The sequence below is a fragment of the Colias croceus genome, chromosome 26 (assembly GCF_905220415.1).
Source record: "Colias croceus chromosome 26, ilColCroc2.1".
Classification (NCBI taxonomy): Eukaryota; Metazoa; Arthropoda; class Insecta; order Lepidoptera; family Pieridae; genus Colias; species Colias croceus.
Genome location: NC_059562.1, coordinates 3848280 through 3869996, shown reverse-complemented (window position 1 = coordinate 3869996; position 21717 = coordinate 3848280). Strand labels below are relative to the sequence as shown.

The window sequence follows — 21717 nt, the reverse complement described above, 5'->3', positions numbered from 1 at the left end:
ACCATTTTTGGTTAGCCTTCATATACATTCAACTTTATTTTAACATTATACTCATTCAATACTTATTATTCTATATTTTTCTATATTTATTGTATACCAACAAAACAGAAACAATATCGTTTTTACTTTATAGAATAGTGCCACTTGCAACGAACTAGGTATGCTGTTACGAGGAATCGAACGAAGATCTTACAGTCTCGCACTTTTGTTGTTTTTGTGTAGAAAAGGAAATTTGTGAGTGAGAAGTATTCATCCCATGTGTATTGGTGTACATAATATATTATGTATGTTGTGTTGTGTGTGCGTGGTGATTTGTGTTAAATGCTTATAGAAAGAAAATAGTTATATGAAGATATTTTGATGATAAACTTGCATAAATGTGAAGAAACGTTGTGATTTGTGTTATCAAGTGGCAGTGAGTCCGTCAGGAGGCGGTAATCATGTACGTTTATTGGCTATTTGTGGATTCTGGATCTCGTCTCGTCGATGTACCATAAACAAAAATGTCAGCGATCCCGATTTTTTGTTTCGCGCTGCATACCCCTCGATAAACCTTAATTAGATCACTTGAATGATATTAATTAAAGTAAGACGCTTTCTCCGGAGGTGTTATATTGTCGAAACGGCGTGCCCATAGCAATAAATCGGCCATAATAAACGTGCGTTTAATGTGCTTCGCGCCTGTCTACACCCGATCTATCTCATTGTTTATGTATGGAGAGTAAACCTGGAATTTTAATAGCGTAATGCGGAGTAATATTATTTAAAACAAATAACTTGGATATAACAAGCATATCGCTTGGCCGGTTGGAAAGGTACCGAGAATTGTCGCGCGTCTAGCTGTCGCCAAGGTTTCATTAGATTCTCTATTAATAATAATCTTTCGATCGTACGCTGCAGTAAAATGATATTCTTGAGGTGAAGTGCCACTTGGTTAATTTGTGGGATATGTGCCAATTATTACGCCAGTGACGACAGGTCCGCGAAAAATTTGTATGTATACAATAGTTATTTAGTGCTGTTTACAAATGAATCCATACAGTGATCCCTTTGCTATAAAGTGAAAATATTCCACTTTATCACAATACAATATGGATAATACTCAATTTGTATTATTGCACTGTAACATTTACACAGGTTAATTACTTCTCAGATTTGTGTGATAAAGTTTTGTAATATAAAACAACTAGTATAAATAAAAAATCCAATATAAAATTATAATGTCCCATAACCTTGAATTCATTTGTTATTATAAAAAAATATGTGTTATTAATGTTATACAATGTTGATAAAGATTACCTGAGGTGATTTTTTTCTGATATTTGTTTTTATACCAGTTGTATGTACTATTGCTACATATAAACTTTATTGTCAAATATATGAAGAACTAGTGGTCTGCCCCGGCTTCGCCCGTGGTACATGTACGTTTTGTCTCCATAAAAACCATCCTCATACTTCAAGGATTATTATAAAAAAGAATTAACGAAATCGGTTCAGCCGTTCTCGAGTTATGCGCTTACCAACACATTTTGTGATTCATTTTTATATTATAGATTATCACTGTAATAGATATGGTTATCTGTATGTTTATAATATTTTACTATAATATTAGTATTTTTGCCACTAAAGTGCAGTTTTGATAGTAATAGCAAGGAATAAGCAAGATTGTGTTGTATTGACAAAACAAAACAACATTTGTAGATGATACAACAGTTATAAATAAAATGTTAATTCATATTTATTGCTATAAAACTGCATAAGAATTTGAATAGCTTATAACCATTGAATAAAATTCATTATGTAAACAGTTATGTTGATAATTAATTTCAAGGATGTTCCATTTTTTATATCATTCATATTTTTAATTAGATAGGTACTATGTAATAAGTAATATAGTCTAAATACTAGCCATTAAATGTATGAAAATACAGTCAAATTAACGAAACACAAATTTATTTAACATAAGGGCTACACATGACATAATGCCACTATTTATTTATTTAAATTTATTGAAAAAGGTATTCTTATGTATTAAATTAACTATTTCTTATACCACACCAGGTGACCTTATCAATTAAAAACGATTTCTTCCAGACCACCTAAGGTAGAGGATAGCTATTAGCTATATAATACATATAAAAATGAACCCCTATTTCTCTTTGTCACGGCATCACGCGTGAACGGGTGGACCAATTTCGATAATTCTTTTTTTAAAATATTCCTTGAAGTACGAGGATGGTTCTTATGGAGAGAAAATGTAAACATGTACCACGAGCGAAGCCGGGGCGACCTCTAGTAATACATATAATTAATTCTTATACATATACTCTATGATATGGTGATTCATTTTGACTAGTTGTTCAGTATTTTTTGTATTGTACATATTTGTTTTACATTTTAAATAACATTAATTAAGAGAAAATACAAGCATTCAGGACAGTTTAAAATAAAAATATTGTATCAAAAATTATAATTTATAGGCAAATCAGCAAAATCCAATAATGCAATGTAAATAAATAATTTTTACATAGAATAAATTTATACTGTGGTTACATAAGAAACAAGGTCCTTACAAACTCAATTACTAACATTTTTACAGATTTGCCATACTTTTAATAAAGAACTTATTATTTATTGTTAACCGATTCCTGTCTGCACACAGTCAAGTTGGCGAAGGCACGTAGGGGTATGATTAAGGAGAAGGAGAAGGGCGGAGGTGCCCGCCTGAAAGATGAGCCCAATGATCCCACAGAACCAGGTAGATTTGTTGTATTATTGTTTGTTTTAAAATGTTCCCATAATGTTGAAAATCATCTATACTAATATTAGAAAGCTGAAGAGTTTGTATGTTTGAACATGCTAATCTCAGGCCAATTTGAAAAATTATTTCGGTGTTAGATAGCCTATTTATCAAGGACAGCTACATATCATCACGCTAAGACCAACAGGAGCGGAGCACTGCGGGTAAAACCGCAGGGCACAGCTAGTTAAATATATGAAAACCTTGTTGTCTTCACTATCACTACATAGTATAAAACAAAGTCGCTTTCTCTATCCCTATGTCCCTTTGTATAATTTGGAATCAAATTAATTAAACAAAAAATTATATCTTACTAATCCCTACTAATATTCCTATATCTTCAAGAGGAAGGTTTTAGTCTTAGATTAAGGATTGGTCTCCGCGCGCGCTACGACTAGATACCGCCGGCGTACTCGAAAAATGCGGCAACTAAAAGTACGCCGAAATCGGCGTACCCGAGCCAGTCGTGTCACAAGCATTGTGTGGAGAGGGCGTACCGATAGTTTCTAAAGATTTTGGACAAAACCTGAAGTAAAATGCCTGTTTGTGCCATAAAACTGTTTAAAAAAAAATACAACAAATAATAAGAAAGACACTGGGATCACGTACCATCAGGAATAATCGTATTATTCGATATTTCACCTGTACTTTAAAAATGTTGTTTACGAAAATACGACGCCATTTAGTGTTGCCGTACTGCATATCCCAAAAACACACTTTTAATTTGAACTTATTTTATTCATGTTTTTTTTTTTCAATAGATACTATTACTAACGCATATTATAAAAAAAATGATAATAACAATAATTGAAGCATTGGGAGCAACAAGGGCGTTCGGTACCCAAAGTCCGTTTTGATGTTATTACATCAAAACATGCACAGAGCCATCTAGTTTCGTATCCCGAAAACTTGTTTAGATCAGCCGCTTTTTGATGGCGTGAGAATCAATAATGTCAAAGGTGGCACTACGCCCTTATTGCATAGATATCAAAAGTGCGTTTAAATTCGAACCCTTTACGACCTGTCTGCAGTTTGTAAAAACTTATTGTGTAAAAAATGATTGAAACGAGTGATTCAAGTGACTTAAGATCAGATGCTGACCAGAGCGAACATGAGCCCCTCAAAAAAAGGGGAAGAAAAAAGGTGAAGAATGAAAACATGTGAAAAAAAACGTGCCGAAAGTTAGAGAAGTTTTGGTGAAGAATATACATCAGCTCAAGGAAGGAAGATACCTAGAAAAGTTTGTAAACATATTACCACGTGTTGTTCCAAAAAAATGCACAGAGAAGATTTTTTTGTAACTTTTGAAACATAGGTGACAATGCGCAGCAAGATACCCTCATAATGTTGTGTTTAGAAAAAGTGTTAAAGTTGAGAGAAAATGTTGGGCCTGATAAGTTGAAACTTTCAATGGAAATACTTTTTAACAGTAGACGGATTAAAGATAAACATTTGCAGAAAGTAAATTACTGTCGCTACTAAAAATCTCGGAAAAACAGTTAAGAATAGTCCAAAGTCCATTTTGATGAATCTGATTAAAACCACGAAAGTCAGAAAAAATGATTAAGTTGAATATTTGAACGGTGGTTGTAATAAATACACATTAACTTACATTTCTTATTTTATTTTCAACGCAAAATCAATAGCAAAATTAACGTCCTATCTGTTTTACCAGTTGGGTGCAACAAGGGCGGATAACACATGTTAAAAAAAATTGATTTTATGATATTTCTGATTTTTTCAAAATAATCATAATACCTTCATCTTTTTGCTAAATCATGGGTCTAAGAAATTATACAGTAAATGTAAGTCAAATTATAAGTATTAAAATAATGTAAGGCATTACAACTTTTATTATCATTTTTCTCGAAACTCTATTTTACAACATACGCCCTTGTTGCACCCAATGCTTCAATTTATTTCTGTTTAACCTTGTTTAACAGACTCATATATATGTTATTTTTTTTATTACCGCTTTTTTACTTTTAAAAAACCTTTGTGATAGTATAGTGGCATCGCAAGTGGATTTGAGTCACATGTTCATGGGTTCGATTCACGGCAAGGCCAAAATGAAATAAAAATATTTTTCAAACTTCTTTCCAAGATAGCCCATTTCCCATTTATGGGGTAAAATTTATGTAGCTGGCAGTACAATTCTTCACACACACTAGCGTCCTTACAAATTGCCTTACACACACTACAGAACAGAATTGCCGCACTCACGGAGCTATTGTTTTTAGGTGGAGCGGTATCTAGTCGTAGCGCGCGCGGAGACCAATCCTTAATCTAAGGTTTTAGTATATAATTTATAAGGTTTTAGACAAAGCGGGTGAAGCTGCGGGCAGTAAGCTAGTGTCTCTATAAAAAATAATGATAAATCTATAATACATAAAACAGGTACAAAATGAAAGTAGTGAATTCAATGGAGCATTTAATGAATACAGCGGATGTTGTAACTGAATTATTAAAAAACATCATTTAAAGGCTAAACTGTAATTCTTTAAATGTAGTTTTGATATTTTTTATGAAGTAGATACCAATTTTTCACTTTTAATGGATTTTTTTAAGTAGAATAAAATGCTTTACTTAAATTAAACAAGAATAATGTATTTTTGGAAACAAATTTATTAAATAAAAAATGATATCTTATTAATAAAAAATAAAAATAAAAACTGTGTATGGTTAAATGTAATAACAATGTTGTACCAATTTTATGTTCAAATCAAAGTTAATATAAAGTCTTGATTCTTGAGTGTGTGTGCGTTAATATATTCTTTTGCTGTTTGCACATTATTGAGTTACTAACACTGTGTCAAAAATATTGTATCAGCATAGAAGTCTTCTATTTCAGTGAACAAGTATCAAAATAAACAACTCATTAAAGTGATTCTCTATATAAAAATATCTTTACACAAAGACATATAATTATTAATATTACTTTAAAAAAGTCAATATTTTATCTATGGCAATACTGCTTTTCTATAATTTTGACTAAGTCTTTAGTGAATGTTTGTGTTCAAAAGTTTCGGTAAATAATTTATCCTCTTAAATGAATTGCAATATAACACAGTGAAATTTTATATCTTCAGGGCATGGCTCCAGACCGCCGTCCGCGTCGTTGCCCACGCCGGCAGCCCTAAAAAAGGAGCCGGATGAAGCACCACACAGGGTCAAATTGGAGCCCCACAGTCAGGGAAGCGCGGAGGACTCTGCCGGTGACCTCGGTGTGGACGGGATTAAAACTGAAATTGATGGCCTCATGGATAGCGATGGTAAGTGAATGTTGTTAGTGTAAATAGACTGAGATTCCTGGATTTAGTAAGAAGTTGACTAGATAATGACATGGGATGTGTAGTTACACCAAAAGACACACATATGATGATAGTGTATTGGATATATGAAATGACTAGATTTCCATCCGCGGCTTCGCCCGCGTTTGCAAAGGAAAACCCGCATAGTTCCCGTTCCCGTGGGATTTCCGGGATAAAAACTATCCTGTGTTAATCCAAGTTACCCTCTATATGTGTGCTAAATTTCATTGTAATCGGTTCAGTAGTTTTTACGTGAAAGAGTAACAAACATCCATACATCCATATATTAAGAATATTAAGATATTAAGATATGCCTGTAAAACGGAAGATTTATTTTCTAAAATGTGAGTCATCTTTCTTCATATTATATTTTAAAATTTTTAATGTTTCTAAAGGTTCTGTCCATATTTAAATCTATTACAATTAAAGATAATTTATTAAAATGTGTAAGTAAAGAGGATTAGAGCAAAGCTCATTAGAATTTGTTATATAAAAGAAAAATGTATGAATATTTTATCATACAATTAAGATAAAAGAGTTTAACACAACAACATGGTTTGGAAAAGATTTTGCATAAAAAATGGGTTCTTCAAAAATTAACTGTATTAAAAAAGTTTAAATTGCATGCTAGAATAATAGTATGATGAAGTAATATAACTTTTATGCACATGTTATTATGATTATTCTCCATAATTAAAATTTATTATTTTTTAAACACATAATGTACCATATTCATCTTAGTTATTCTTGTTTCGTAAGCTTAATTTCGACGGTTATAAATGAATTATTTTTTTTGGATTGGCTTACATATAGAAATACGCGTAACATGTAACATTTCCCGTCCGATTAGGGCCCTTCTGGCCTCCTCCACTGAAGCGACAGCCCAAGCCGAGGTTCGAGATCCCCGTCAAGGGGGGACGCCCTTGTGCATGTCGCTACCAGGGTGAACCTTCAGTTCACCCCCGCGTCCGCGTTAAAATGTAAAAGCCCTTCTGGCTAACATTGAGAAACACATTAAAAAAAAAAAAAAATGTAACATTTTTGGATATTTCTCGTCTTATTTTAAAAAAGTTATTATTGTCATTTTACTCGTTAGGTAAACTACTCGTTAGGTAGGCTACTTTCAATATCAGTTTAAAGTTATTTTGATATCTGTTATAGTTACGGAATAATCGCCTGTGCACACTTAACGATTACATCCGGTATATTACTTCGATTTTTTTATTTAATCACATTTGTGTGGGATGTGTGATTTAGCTTTGTCATTATCCCACAGTAGAATTAGTACTGCTTTAAATATAGTAAACTAATTATTGTATAGAAGACAAATGAGCATATGCTTTATCAAATACTGAACGAAAATAGCACCTTCTACGAATCAGTAGGTTTATAATAATATAAAAATGAATCGCAAAATGTGTTGGTAAGCGCATAACTCGAGAACGGCTGAACCGATTTCGTTAATTCTTTTTTTATTACATTTCTTGAAGTACGAGGATGGTTCTTATGTAGAGAAAACGTAATAATGTACCACGGGCGAAGCCGGGGCGGACCGCTAGTTAATAATATAAATAAATTGTTCCAAAAACAATAATGTATGCGTTAATATCTCCCTTTTATTATTTAAATTGCAGGTGACCCCACAAAATCCCCACAGTGTGAGCTGGGGGGCCCAGGCTCTCTAAAGTCAGAGCGTCTGTCTTCAGACTCCAATGATATTATAGATCCACAAACTGGCCTCAGAAATAACCCTGGAAATATACAAGTAATAATACATTTTTGAGATTAATTTTTAAACTTAAAAGACATGCTGTTAAACTCACTGTTTTCTTATTTTATACCAGTGACATTTATTTGTTGTTTAATTGACGCATATTGAGCTAAACAGAACATTATATTATGAAGAGGTCTAACTAGCTCTGAAACAATAATACACATTTAAAACATTGTGTAAAATTAATTTATAAGAATTATTGCTCTTGCTGACTGATTTTGTATAAACAAGACTTATTGCCTTACTAACTTCACAAATAACACATTAAAAATAATTTTAAAGGATGGCAATCAAAATTGTCGCAACCCGAACGGGCCCGACAACATGGGGTCGTGTCGCATGGGCGGAGGCCCTATGGGGCCCGGCGTGTCGATGGGCCCTATGTCGAGCGAGGCCCAGACTTTGCCCTCCAACGTTATTAGCAAGCAGTCGGGAAGCATGGAGGTAATATGTGGTTTAGATTTTGTTTTGTACAAATAGTAATTTACAAAATTAAACTGACAATACATATTATCTCGTTAGAAAGCGCGTGAAGAAGGCGTTTAAACTGTTGCGATTGTTATATTTACTATTTAGCCTTAAAAACTATTTGCCGATTGTAATGAAACTTTCATTGATTGCCTTATGTTTGAGATACCCAACATAAGAAAAAAATAATTATAATCTGACTTATACTTTTTAAGTTATGCATGGACAAACATTAAATTTTCATACACGTCATATTGGTAACGTAAATTTTTTTGAAGTCGGTTCTTCTGAATTGTAAAAAAAATAAACACGACGTTTATAGACTAAACATTTTTTTCGTGTTTCAATTTGGAAGGCTTATTAACAAATTAATTTCCCAGCAGCAAAGTCAAATATTCGTGTTCTCGACGATGCTCGCGAACAAAGCGGCGGAGGCGGTGATATCGGGGCAGAATCATTCCATTATCGCCTATCATTGTGCACAGCCTAACACGAAGAAGTATCTTGAGGTATGTTTAAATTGTTTATTTTGCTTGATAGAAGTAGACCGTAGTATAGGTATAGAAGAAATTTACAGAAGTAATTGATTGATAAATTAAACTTAAATTACTTAGGACGCGTTCTCAAAAAAGATAGGTATCGAAACGCACACATGCATTGCGTGGACTGAAGATTTTTTGAAAGAACTTTCTATGCAAATATAAATAGCCATTTCATTACACAGATATACAAAATATGTGAAAATAAGACAAATCATTTTTACTGAGATCATTTATAACATTTTCAATTAATAGAAAAGTAAAAGGCTGTTTTGTTTTAATGTTTAATAAATTTATTTAAACAAAAGTTAAATTAGTTAACTTTCTGAAGATAAAACTATTGAAATTGCAAATAAGAACATACCTATTGTATTTTCAGAAACATCCACTAAAAATCGGCCAGTTTAACAAACAAAACCCCGCGCAGTGGTTGAACAACCTCGCCATGGCGAAGCGAGGTGGTATGCGCGGCGGTCCAAACATGATGGGCGGGCCCAACCAAATGGGCCACATGATGGGCGGCCCCATGGGGCCCAACATGGGGCCGATAGGGCACGGCGGCATGGGGCATATGGGCGGCCCCAACATGATGGGGCCCAGCCGCATGGGGGGCCCCGGCAACCAGATGATGATGATGAAGGGCGGGCCCGGGCAGATGGGGCAGATGGGCCCCGGCATGGGCCCCATGGATGGGTTTCCAGGGGGCACCCCGTCCTGCGGTGTCATGGACGGCCTCGGTGCTGATGGTGAAATGCCCTGGGACACCGTGAGTAATTCGTACAGTATTTTTTAAATTAAAAAATAACTCATCTTTAACTTTGTCAGTGGCAGTATGCATATGCCATATATGTACGTAAAAAATAATGAAAAGTATAAGTTGTTAAATGTATTCATAACAGACTATGAATATTTTGATCATTTATTTTTTGGCTTCATATGCAGTTCAAAACAAACGTCACAAAACTTGAAAAGTCAATCCACCCTGAGTATAATGCGCGAAACAATGCAAGCTTTTGCATGACATGGACTTATCCAAACGATTATGCGTTCTTATCAATCATAATTGCAGAATGCAAAATAGAAAAGTTCTATTCTTAATATATTTGTATTACAAACTTATGTTTTTTCACAGAAAAACCCCTCCGTAATGTCGAACGGCATGGCAAATGGGCCCTCCCAAATGCCGCCCTGCTCTGAAGCGGGCTCGGGAGACAACAATAGCGGCGATAATATATCCTGCCAGCCCGGTTCTAAAGGTCTGTTCACATGATTTAGTTTATTTTAACTATGTTTATGATATTTTTGTTAACAATTAATTGACAGAAAATTGCGTGCCATTTTTCTTATTGAATCTGTGTTAATTCAACACAAAATAAGCTATGGAAGTTAGTCGGTGTATTTCGATACATAATATATTAAACTTATTGTTATTATTTTTTTTGATCAAGTTAAGTTTTCAATATGTACTAATTATCTAAGTATCATAAACTGTCATATATTCTTATATATTTATTATTTTGTGTAGCATGTGTTACCGCAATGAGCCCATATTAAATGTTTAGCTTCAGTCTCGTCCGTAGGCGTGAAGATCCCGGACGAGAACCTGACGCCGCAGCAGCGCGCACACCGCGAGGAGCAGCTCGCCACCATCCGCAAGATGCAGCAGATCCTGTTCCCCGAGAGCGGCTCCAACCCCAACCAGCAGGACGGCCAGGGCCAGGAGATCAACCCGCCCAACTCCAGCGCCAACATGAACATGCCCTACCCGCCCATGTCCTCCCACGGGCCCATGGTCTCCGGCCCCAACGGCCCCATGGTGTCCATGCAGAGCGGCATGAATTCAGGGCCGAGCTGCACCATGGCGGGACCTATGGGACCGAACGGGCCGATGGGCGGGCCCATGGGACCCGGCCCGATGGGACCGAACGGCCCGATGGGTGGGCCGATGGGCAACATGGGGTCGGGCATGAACATGGGTGGCCACGGTTCGATGGGACCTAACGGCATGATGGGACCGAACGGGCCGATCATGTCGGGTATGGGACCCAACGGGCCGATGGGCCCTATGGGGCCGTGCGGCATGAAGGGCATTAGGGGACCGTGTGGCGGGCCAGATATGAAATCCGGCATGTGTACAGATATGCATATGGGCAGAGGCTGCGGAGGTCCTATGGGTGTAAGTTATCAACTTTTATAGTATTTAATTTAATTTCACCACAACCTTGCTTGTTTATTTATATATGCTAGATACATTTTATTATTATAGTAATATATTGCAAATACATTTTTCCTTCTTTACATATTTTGTTGCAATTCTGTTCAAAAGAAACAAACATGAAAGCAAATCAAAGCTTATTAGCATAACTTTAAGTTATATACGCAAGACGTAACAAAAGCAATACATTTTAGCCTAAAATACTAGCAGGTGATAAAAAATATAATCAACCTTATTCGCATGATTTAAAGTCTGATTTATAAAATCATGTTTTTTGTCGCTGATTGCGTATCAACTTATTACTAATGATCAAAGATGTAAAAAGTAATAACAATTGAAACATATTACAGCGTATGCCGAATCCTATGGGCGGTATGGGAGGTCCTAAACCGTGTATGATGGGTGGACCTCACATGGGGCCTAGGATGATGCCTGGACCCAACTTATCGGCTATGAACGGTATTTATTTATGAATTTCTATAGTTTTGTCACATTTTTTAAATATGTATTGAGAAAAACAAATTAACTTTGTATTAGTTCACTTATTTTAATGAGAAAAAGAGACAAATAATTTTTCAACTTTTTGATATTTTGATATGTATTTATTCCGTAACCACAAGTCATTTAAAACTGGATGCAAACATGTATTTTGAACCCTTTTAAACATCATCATTATTCATCTCTTAACATTTTACAGAACAACTTAATAAGACTGTTATGCAAAAAAATCTCATAATAATGTGTCACTGTTTGCTATAACCTGTTACATACAAAAAACGACGTGTATCACTCGGGGACTGCCGCGGTAAAGCTATTGCATGCTATGCCTTCAAGCCACACCTCCGCCCGTCGGAGTGGGGAACGTGAGGTTTTTTTCGTTACGGAATTTCTCGATTCGGTCCCCGCGCTCAAGGCCCGCGATAGAAGCTATGCAATAGCTTAAAAATAATGAATTATAAAAAATTGCAGGCGGCATGATGATGGAGAGCGGCATGATGGGCGGCATGGTGCACGGGGACTGCGGGCCCGACCACCACGGCATGTGCGACGACTACGGCCGGGGGAGGAATGTATGTATAATTATTATACTCATTTTTACCACTTTTATCTTTTGCACTTATAATATTAGTGAAATGACATAAATTTTCACGGGTGGCCGAGATGCCAAGGCGTCGCCATGGATTGGTGGAGGACGTGGGTTCGAGTCCCGCCTCGTGATCGAATTATTTCTATTCTTTATAAATTTATAAATATATTTACGATCGAATGAAGAACGATAAGTCGGTTTAAAATATGAAATAGTAAGCAACCATCTTGACATGCAAGACATAATTAACTATACCATACATTTTTTTTTGCATCATCCATTTTAATTTGACAAATAATTAAATGCAAAAAACATTTAAAAGTACAAATTGCAGATGGGCGGCAACGACCACAAGAACTCGCTGCGCAGTCCGAAGAGTCCTGCGCACGCGCACGCTGATATTGATTGGCAGAAGTTACACCATCAGTTCTTCGACGACAACAAGAGCATGGACCCGGAATTAAGTAAGTGTTGTTTTTTTATGTATAACTCTTATTGTCAAATTCGAATTGTAGTTTCTTTTAAAGAAACGACCAATAGTGCATGTAAACATTCATTTATTCAATTAGACTACTTTTAGTAGCACTTTCGAATCGTCATTACATAAGTATTTTTAAGATTTACCACCGATTCGGAAAGCAGTATCTATGGAGAAGAACCGGCAAGAAACTCCATATTTGCTCTTTTAAAATCATGTCAATATTACATAATATGTAACTTATATCTAAATACATAATATATCATACTATAGATTAAAGATTGCTATTTTCTCTGATAGTGCTGTGCCCATAGATAATTTTGCTCACTAACAAACGATTGATTTTCTAAATTTACATGTATTGAAACAGACATATTTTTAGAGTAGATCGAAAACAGAAAAAGCTTATTTTCAACCGCGATTTCCTCTAAATTAAAGATGTCTTTTTATGGATAGAATATACCATATCAAACGTTTCCCCGAAATATATTGATTATTTTATAAATATATTTTATTATCAGGTACACAAGTAAAATCGCCGTGTTCAGAGCGCGGCGGTTGCCTGCCGCCGCCGCCCTATGGAGCGTCACCTTTACACAGATCTGCTTCAGTGCCTATAGGTAACATTATTGGTATTAAAATAAGTTAAACCGGATTGAGTAAATTGTTGGAAATCATCTGTGATGTAATTTAAGATATTGAATTGAGTGGCAAACTTTATAAGGGGTTTGTTAGGACTGCAAGAAAGTTATTAAGACTTGAAGAAACGACGTTGGAATATTAGGATAGGATTTCAGCCTGGATACGGCGACGACTATTTTAGTTAATTTCCAAATAATACATTCCGTTCATTTTTCAGTTATCAATCTGTTTATCTTCAGCTTTTCAATAATCAAAATTTAAACCCATGATTTTTTTTAATACACTTTAATTAATAACTCCTCCACCGCAAACAGCAACACAATCCCCGTCACAAGGCGGCAACTCGTCAGAAGCGCCGAGAGCGGGCTCAGCGCTCAGCAGCCCCGCGCACTGCAAGCCGCAGCACAAACACGACCCGCCAGGTGTGTGGCCGCCCTTATATCTACACGTATGCACGCTAATATACACATACAAAACTGCCCTAGACAAGTGGCTTTCTATTAGCGTAAAGTTTAATAGAATAGATTATGAATGTATGAGAAAGCCATTAAGTCTAACCCCCCTGTATATCACACACACACATATACAAAGCCACGCTAGTACACAGAGACACGTATAATGCATTCAGTGCACGCGTACATGTAGATACATTTACACGCAGACACGAACGCAAATATACACACACAGGCCTACAAACGCACGCACGCTCGCAAACAGACACAGATACATGTACCTATACGCTATCATGCGCAAAAATGTATACACGCAGAATACTCAAACATATGTGCGCTCGCAAAATATACAGACATAGCTTACACAAATGAAAACATAGACACACGCACGCATATACACGCACATACGAGTACGCACAAAATGCATCATACATACAGTTTAGTATTTGTAGTTAGTAAATGTGTTCAGTGTGATAGACACTTTGGTTTTAAGTAACAGTCACGCACTATATGATGTTTTTGACATATTTTTTTATTTAAATTTTAAGCTATTTATATGAGAGTTGGTTATAAACTTTGTCTAGAATTAACTTTTTCGATGAATTAAGAAAAAGCAATCAAAGTTTTATACTCGAAGATAAACTTCCTAATAAAGATGGTCACCACACTTTAATGGACACTCACCAGTCACTTACAACATTAACTTTTTCGTACAAACACAAATACTACTTATGTTTTATGTCTCTGAACCAAAGTGTATTTTTATGCCTTTGCAAAAAGTACTATAAAAATAATTAACATGGCAAGCAAGCAAATTTTATTTGCCAGCCTCAATTAATGGCATAAATAAATGCTATCAGCACTTTAAAATGTTCCAACGTCAAATAAATAACAACCATTTTATAATAGCCATAGAAGTAGAATGCATGATGTTTTTGTTGTTAGACATTTTCCCCAACCACGTTTTTTAATTTACGTTCAACACAGCTTGTTTTTGAAAATGCATTCCGTTATTATTTTCGTTTTTTTTTTTCTGTAGTTGTAATGCGAATTTTTTGTTTTCCCCCTCCCCTCCGCAAACGCTTGACGCTTGAAATCCCACCGTGTGACGAAATAACAACGCCTTAAATCGTAACGGCCGGACAAATATGTAAAAATATGGATCGATTCGTTCGGATCACACGAAATAGAGATATTAGAGAAATTGGACGACGGTGTGTTTGTTCGAACGCTCCAATGTCTGGCAGCGCAGCGGCAGAAGAACCAACAGAGCAAGGAGCCAAGTTTGATGCCCGTACCGTCGCCACAACAAATATCCTATCTCAACCAGTTCGAAGGTAACACGCTTTGTATGTCGCTGACAGTAATCCTAAACGCTTGCCGGGTAATCGTTTCGTTTTACGCTAAAACAACGCTTGCATCCTTAGAAAGAGGGTTAAATACTCATGCCGTATTATCATACCCTTCGAATATTCTTTCGGTCAATACATGGTGCTGTAATATACCCTCATTTCACCTTCTTTTTAAGGTTTTTTTGTTTTTGGATATTGTTTTGTTTGTGTGTGTGTTTTCCGTTATGTTTTCATTGGTGGTGGTTGGTGAAAATGTGCTAACATAATTTTCATAATCTATGGCTAATTCGTTCTATCACTTGTAGGTAAATGTGTACGACGCCATCTATTAGTACAAAACATGTCATCTTTGGAATTTAAACTTTATGCTTTAGACATAGGGTTTATTTTTGAGGCGTGGCGAGATTTTTATTTGTGCATTTATTTCAAATAGGACAAGAGTTAACGATACAAAAGCAGCCGAACACATCGTTAAAAGACAACGGTCCGCCTTCAAACAGTGGAGGACAAACGCCTCAGTCAAATTCGAATCAAAAATCACCTGCTGGGTATGTAAATTTTTATTTTATTTACCGCTATTTGTAAGAAAAGTATTTTTCCCTCTTTTTATTATTGGCATCCGTTCTAAATTTTCATAATAATGCATAATCTATTTGTATTGTTGTCAAACATATCTACTCTGTGTTTTTAAACTATCCAGTAAAATAAGCATTTGGAAATTCTTTCTTTTTGGAAATTTATCATTTGAAAATATTTCTTATATATTTATCAAATCGAACATGTTTTCTGAGCATTCTTTCGTTATTCAGTCCGTCTGTTAAATACATTTTTTCCTAAAATAATATTGAAGTTACTTTAGGAAAAAATGTAAATTTTTTGAAATTCTCATCATTGAAAAATGATGAGAGTGAATTTTTACGATGCGCGCGCACACCGACACCTAAATTTAACAGCATGAAGTTCTAGGTGGTATGAAAATTGATAACTATGTTCAAGTTGTATATTCTAGTATTTTTTCCATACGCCAAAGAAGTATAACTTCTAACGCGTGTACATAAGTACACACACTCTTTTTTCCTAAAATTATATGTATATAATATATACCAGTATGATGCCGGGCACGCCGGAGCCGCACGGCTCGCTAGCGGAGCAGCGCGCGGGCCGCTTCTCGCTCGAGCAGAGCCCCGGCTTCAACAACCCGCAGACGCCCACGTCCAAGTGTTCGCAGGGTATGTGTTTATTGAAAAAAAAATATAAAAAAATCTGTAATAAATAAAACAGTAATTTTTTGCGTTTTTAGGTATTACAATAGTTATCTACACTAACATTATAAAGAGGAAAACTTTGATTGTAATGAATAGGCTCATAAACTACTGCATCGATTTTCAAAATTCTTTCAACATTCGAAAGCTACATTATCCACGAGTAATATAGGCTATATATTATCACGCTAAGACCAACAGGAGCGGAGCCACGCGGGTGAAACCGCGCGGCACAGCTAGTAGTTGATAAAAAAATTAATTTTGCAACTGGTTGCCTATTATTTAACAAATTGAGCTACTGTTGGTACGTCTTTAAATAAATAAATAAATAAGTGAAACACGATTAGCTTCTTGAAATAAATAATTATTAACATTGTTATAAATTTTCATTGCTGCAGTTGGCATGAAATAATTCTTAAGTCTTATTGTGATTTTTATGATTTTTTTAAACTATTGTATTTCAGGCTCCTGAAACAGTTTACAACTATATTAGGAGCCTGGGTCATTAAGTTTTTATAACACATGATGGTGTAAATAAATGATTTATTTATTTATTGTTTTAACATTAAATTATAACCCTAAACATGTCCTCCATCCTTTAAAATAACACATCCACAGATGAGAAATCCCGGCCGAGCCCGTCGTCGAACAGGTCGAACAGTGACAGCGCGTCGAAAACGCCGCAACGCGAGTCAGTTGCCCACAGCCAGGGGTACGCGGTGTCGTGCGCGAAGAGCAGCTGCGCGGTGACCACCATGTCGCAGGCGCATGCTGACGACACCATGGCGTCTAGCACTGAGGTACGTAAATATATAGATATTTAGATAACACTAAACAAGACGAGAATCCACCTGGGGACACAAAAAATCATTAATCGGTCCACATGGAAAAGTTTCATACGGACATCGACTTATAGATAACGTCATTGGCAGAGATTACTATTTCATGCGATAGATAAAATTCAATAAATAGACGTTGAAAATATTTAAACCAGCGAAAGTAAGGTTATTTCCGAAAATAATAAGCTTTCATTTTGTATATAAGCTGATAATTTCTACCTAGACATAATTCGAAAAAACGTTTGTTTATGCCCGGCCTAATTCACTATTAGTATTTTCCAGTAATTTACTTTGCTATAAACAACTTCCTAAGTCTGGCGATAAGTTAATATTTATTTAATTAAATTAAATTATGAATTGTAATGACTATTTATTTTCACATAATATATAGCCTACTAAACCACGCAGTTCTATATAAATGTTTTTCTCTTCCAGACGACGTTATCAGGCGGTCCAAACAGCACGAGCCTACCGGGCCCGTTCCCGGGGCCCTGCAGTATGAACAGGCCGGACAACATTCCCATCAACCCGAACCAGGGCCCCAACGGCCCCATGACCGCCACGTCGTCGTTCGACCCGATCTCATCGTTAGCGCAGATGTCGCAGCAGCTAACGAACACGGTCGGCGGGGGCCCCGGCTCCTCAGGCCCCATGGGGCCCAACGGGTCTGGCATGGGGCCCTTTGGGTCCGGGCCCCATCACATGCAACATCACCATTCTATGCATCCGCATGGACACCCGCATATGATGATGAATGATTTGGGTAAGTGATTTTCACATAAACATTATTGAAGGAAGTTTGGTCCGCAAAATATAACAAATAGAGAAGTACATATGTAATTATGTATGTCCAAATTTCTATAGGTCGCGGTTTCCCATCATTCATTTTAAAAACATAGTTAATAAATTATTCATATAAATCAGTATTATAGATACTAAATTTTTTATCAACTATTATTCAGCCATTTTAAAGTAATGACGACATAACCATAAATATAATGCATAATATATGCAAATAAAAAACAGTGTCATTTCAATTATTTTATGAAGAATTGTACTAAAAATTTCAAATATTGTTCGTGATTTATCATTTACGAAAAATGAGATTCACGTTTTATTTAGTGCTTTCATAAATGAAAAGAATTTTAGCCTTAACTTCGTTGATAAAATACGTTATTTAATATTTATTCATGACATAATGTTATTTTGTCACAGGTTGCCATATGGAAGGCATGGGTGGGCCAGGATTAGGTGGTCCCATGGAAGGAATGATGGGCGGTGGAGATTTCCCACCAGATATGAACCTCAGTCCGAAGATGGGTGGCGGACCTATGGGAGGGCCGATGGGGCCCATGGGACCCGACTCGTCAATGTTAGGGCCTCGCATGTCAGGTGGCGGGAAAATGCCTCCCTTCAACGGGGCAAACGTACAAGTCAAAGCGAGCGCACCGAACACGATACAGTATTTGCCCACGAGGCCGCAGATGCCGTGCAACACGGGGCCCCGGGGGCCTCCCAGTCTAGATTTCTTGCAGCGAGTCACGAATCCGATGCAAATGGACAGCAGTAAAGGCGGCGTGCAATACTTCCCGGGCGCGAGGGGCATGGACATGGAAGGCGGCATGCGGGGCGTCATGCGCGCGCCCGGGATGCTGCGCATGCCGCACTACCCGGCCGGCTTCAACTCGCCGCCCAAGATGGCCGGCGACCCGTTCGGCGGGCCGGGCCCCAACCCCATGTGCGGGCCCAACTTCCGCGGCGTCAAGGGCGGCATGGGGCCCGGCAACGTGCGCATGGGCGCCGCGCAGCCCCTGCCGCCGTCCATGGGCGGGCCCAACCCGGGCTTCAAGGGGCAGGGCTTCGCGGTGCCGTCCACGGCGGACCCCAACTACGCGGCGCAGTTCCACAACTTCCAGCAGCAGCTGTACGCGACGGGCAGCCGCGCCGCGCAGCCGCACCAGGGCTACCCGCCCTACCAGCCGTCCAAGTGATGACCGCCCGCCGGGCCGCCCGCCGCGCAGGCCGTCGGGCCGCCCGCCGGCCCGCCCGCCGCGCGACCGCCGCGCCAGCGCAGCTACGATATGGCCTGTTACTGTTGAGTTGGACGTTACTCCGACGGGAGTGTGCGGACGTACTTAATTATACCCCAGTGAACGAGAGATCAAATATTTTCGTTAGCGATTTTTTTAGTTGTTCTCGTATTATTGAGATTCGGAAGGCGACGTTCGGAGAGTCGCGTTCCTCTATTGCGTCTATTAGCGTATCGATTTTGCGTAGTCTGTTCTAGATTTCTGACTGAACGAGTTTTACGTTAGGCGGTGAGATTTGTACAAATTGTACAAATTAAAGTGTTACACGTAGTATACATAATTTAAAAAGTACAGGTTTAAGTATATTTTTGCTAATGGCGATAATTTATCATTTTTATATGCAGATATGCCAGAATTTCAGTGTATCGGTTCCTTTACTTAGCTATTTTATATATGATTCCTATGCACGCAGATATCTAGTCAATTTTGAAATTAATGCCCGACCCTGTGTTATGTATGTGTAACGATTGAGTCCACGGTTTGGTCACTTACGATGACACGGAAGTACATAATTATTATGTAACAATATTTTTGTCCATTTTAGTTTTAGTTATTTTAATTAGGGAAATTGGTTTTAATTCTAATGATTTTTTTGGCTCATTGGCCAGTAGCTCATGGAACTGTTTAGTTCTTAGTGAAAAGTTTTATTCCTTATTTTTGATCTGATAGCAATGGTTTCTGTCTTCCATTTTCTATAAAACGATGCATCAAAACAGGTCTCAATGCATTCTTTACACTCGCTGAACAATTTTCATTAGTCATACTTTTTAAAGTACTTAAAAATACTGATGCCATATTATTTGCCACATTTTTCGTGATATATTGAACTATTTTAATTTATTGTTCTTCGAGCGATATTATTTCCTGAAAACCGCAATTTGTATTTAATAGAGGTGTTAGTTAGTTTAGGGAAGCACATTGTGGAAACACACAGTGGCCTTTGACAAAAATGCCTTTTTACGAAGCGTCGAACCCCGCACGTGCGGACGTGTTAGTAAAAATTTCGCTCAACGGATAAGTATTTTATTTCACCAAGGTGGATGAACAGTGCAATTTGTTTCAATGATAGTGCATTCAGCCCCCCTAGACAAGTGGCTTTCTGTTAGCATAAAGTTTGATAGAATAGATTGTGAATGTATGAGATTGACGTAAGCTGGAGATACGTTTATCTACAGCTTACGTCAATCTCATACATTCGTTCGTCTATTCTATTGAACTTTACGCTAATAGAAAGCCACTTGTCTAGCTGGTGAATCAACTCCGTATTATAAATGCACGTGTCACTAGTAAACATTTCAAAGTTCAAACGCCTTTGTTGGATAGTATATCTATATGTTTGTAAAAAAATCGCTCACCGTATGAGATGTATTTGAGATTACGAAGGGCTATAACACAAGCTCTCAAGGAAACACCCGCTAGAAATTAGATAGTTGTAATTTAAATGTAATTAATTATTATAAGGTAAAGAATGGTTCTTGTTTTAGGATAAGTGAAGAGCAATGATATAGTTTGTGTAATATTAAATAAGAAATGAAATTAAGATGCAAACTATTGGTTGTGATTCTGACACAATTTGTTAAGTTGTTCGTAGTTATGTCACACAGATTATTAAATGTGAAAACTTATTGATTTTTCTTGATAAGGCCCTTTTTATTTTTTTGAACATTTTTTTTATATGTCGTTCTCGTTTGTACATCACTAACAATAACTGTACAGAGTACTTTTGGACTTAATTTAAGGCAATAAATGTATTTATTTTATAACTCGTGATGTAAGAATTTATTCTTAATTATTATAAAAAAAATATATAATATGCTTGTAAATCATGTTTCATTTGTGTTAACCCTTCATTTTCAAATTATTTTCCATCAGATTCCTCCATAATATGTTATTAAATGTATCATATAAAATAGGAAAACAAAAAGTATAAAGCACACTATTCGCTTTTATGGCTAGAAAAAGACTCTTTACTAAGTATATAGGTAGTCATACATTTTCTCCATAGTACACTTGAAGTGACCACAAATTATATTAATTGTGGACACTAAAGTATACTGTCTTACTGTCTATGCTGTCTATACTCTATATAAACTTATAGTACCTACCACAGGTACCTACCTATATGTAGTGCTACGAGAAGGCTACGAGGATATTTCGGCACGTGGTGAAATTCGGAACTAATCGGTCACTTATATATAAAACGTCATTTGTGATTTTATGTGATCGTTGAGTGAGTTGTTTGAAGGTTGTTTGATGCGGATAATTATCTTATTTTCTTTATTTGGGATAAAACATTAACACATTAAAATAGACAATAATCGTATACAATGGAAATGCACAAATGCATAACCAACATTATCCACATATAAACACAGAATCTTAGATTATGGATTGGTCTCCGCGCGCGC

General features: G+C 36.7%; 1 protein-coding gene across 10 annotated transcripts; it reads left to right on the top strand.

Moving 5' to 3' along the window:
• Window positions 1-206: 206 nt before the first annotated feature.
• Window positions 207-21132, top strand: LOC123703418 (protein BCL9 homolog). Of its 10 annotated transcripts, none has more exons than XM_045651388.1 (20): window positions 208-442; window positions 2663-2758; window positions 5890-6072; window positions 7746-7876; window positions 8168-8329; window positions 8737-8862; window positions 9272-9658; window positions 10025-10148; window positions 10455-11068; window positions 11458-11566; window positions 12077-12177; window positions 12517-12658; window positions 13194-13292; window positions 13629-13736; window positions 14957-15103; window positions 15552-15666; window positions 16226-16347; window positions 16999-17180; window positions 17655-17982; window positions 18435-21132. In XM_045651388.1, exons 2-20 carry the CDS (start codon window positions 2689-2691, stop codon window positions 19208-19210), a joined length of 4026 nt encoding a protein of 1341 aa, XP_045507344.1. In that variant the 5' UTR covers window positions 208-442; window positions 2663-2688; the 3' UTR covers window positions 19211-21132. The 10 variants fall into 10 exon arrangements, with proteins under 10 accessions (XP_045507349.1, XP_045507344.1, XP_045507350.1 ...); XM_045651394.1 differs by having other exon boundaries at window positions 8734-8862; window positions 10473-11068; window positions 12529-12658; XM_045651391.1 differs by having other exon boundaries at window positions 8734-8862; window positions 10473-11068.
• The last annotated feature ends 585 nt before the right edge of the window (window positions 21133-21717 follow it).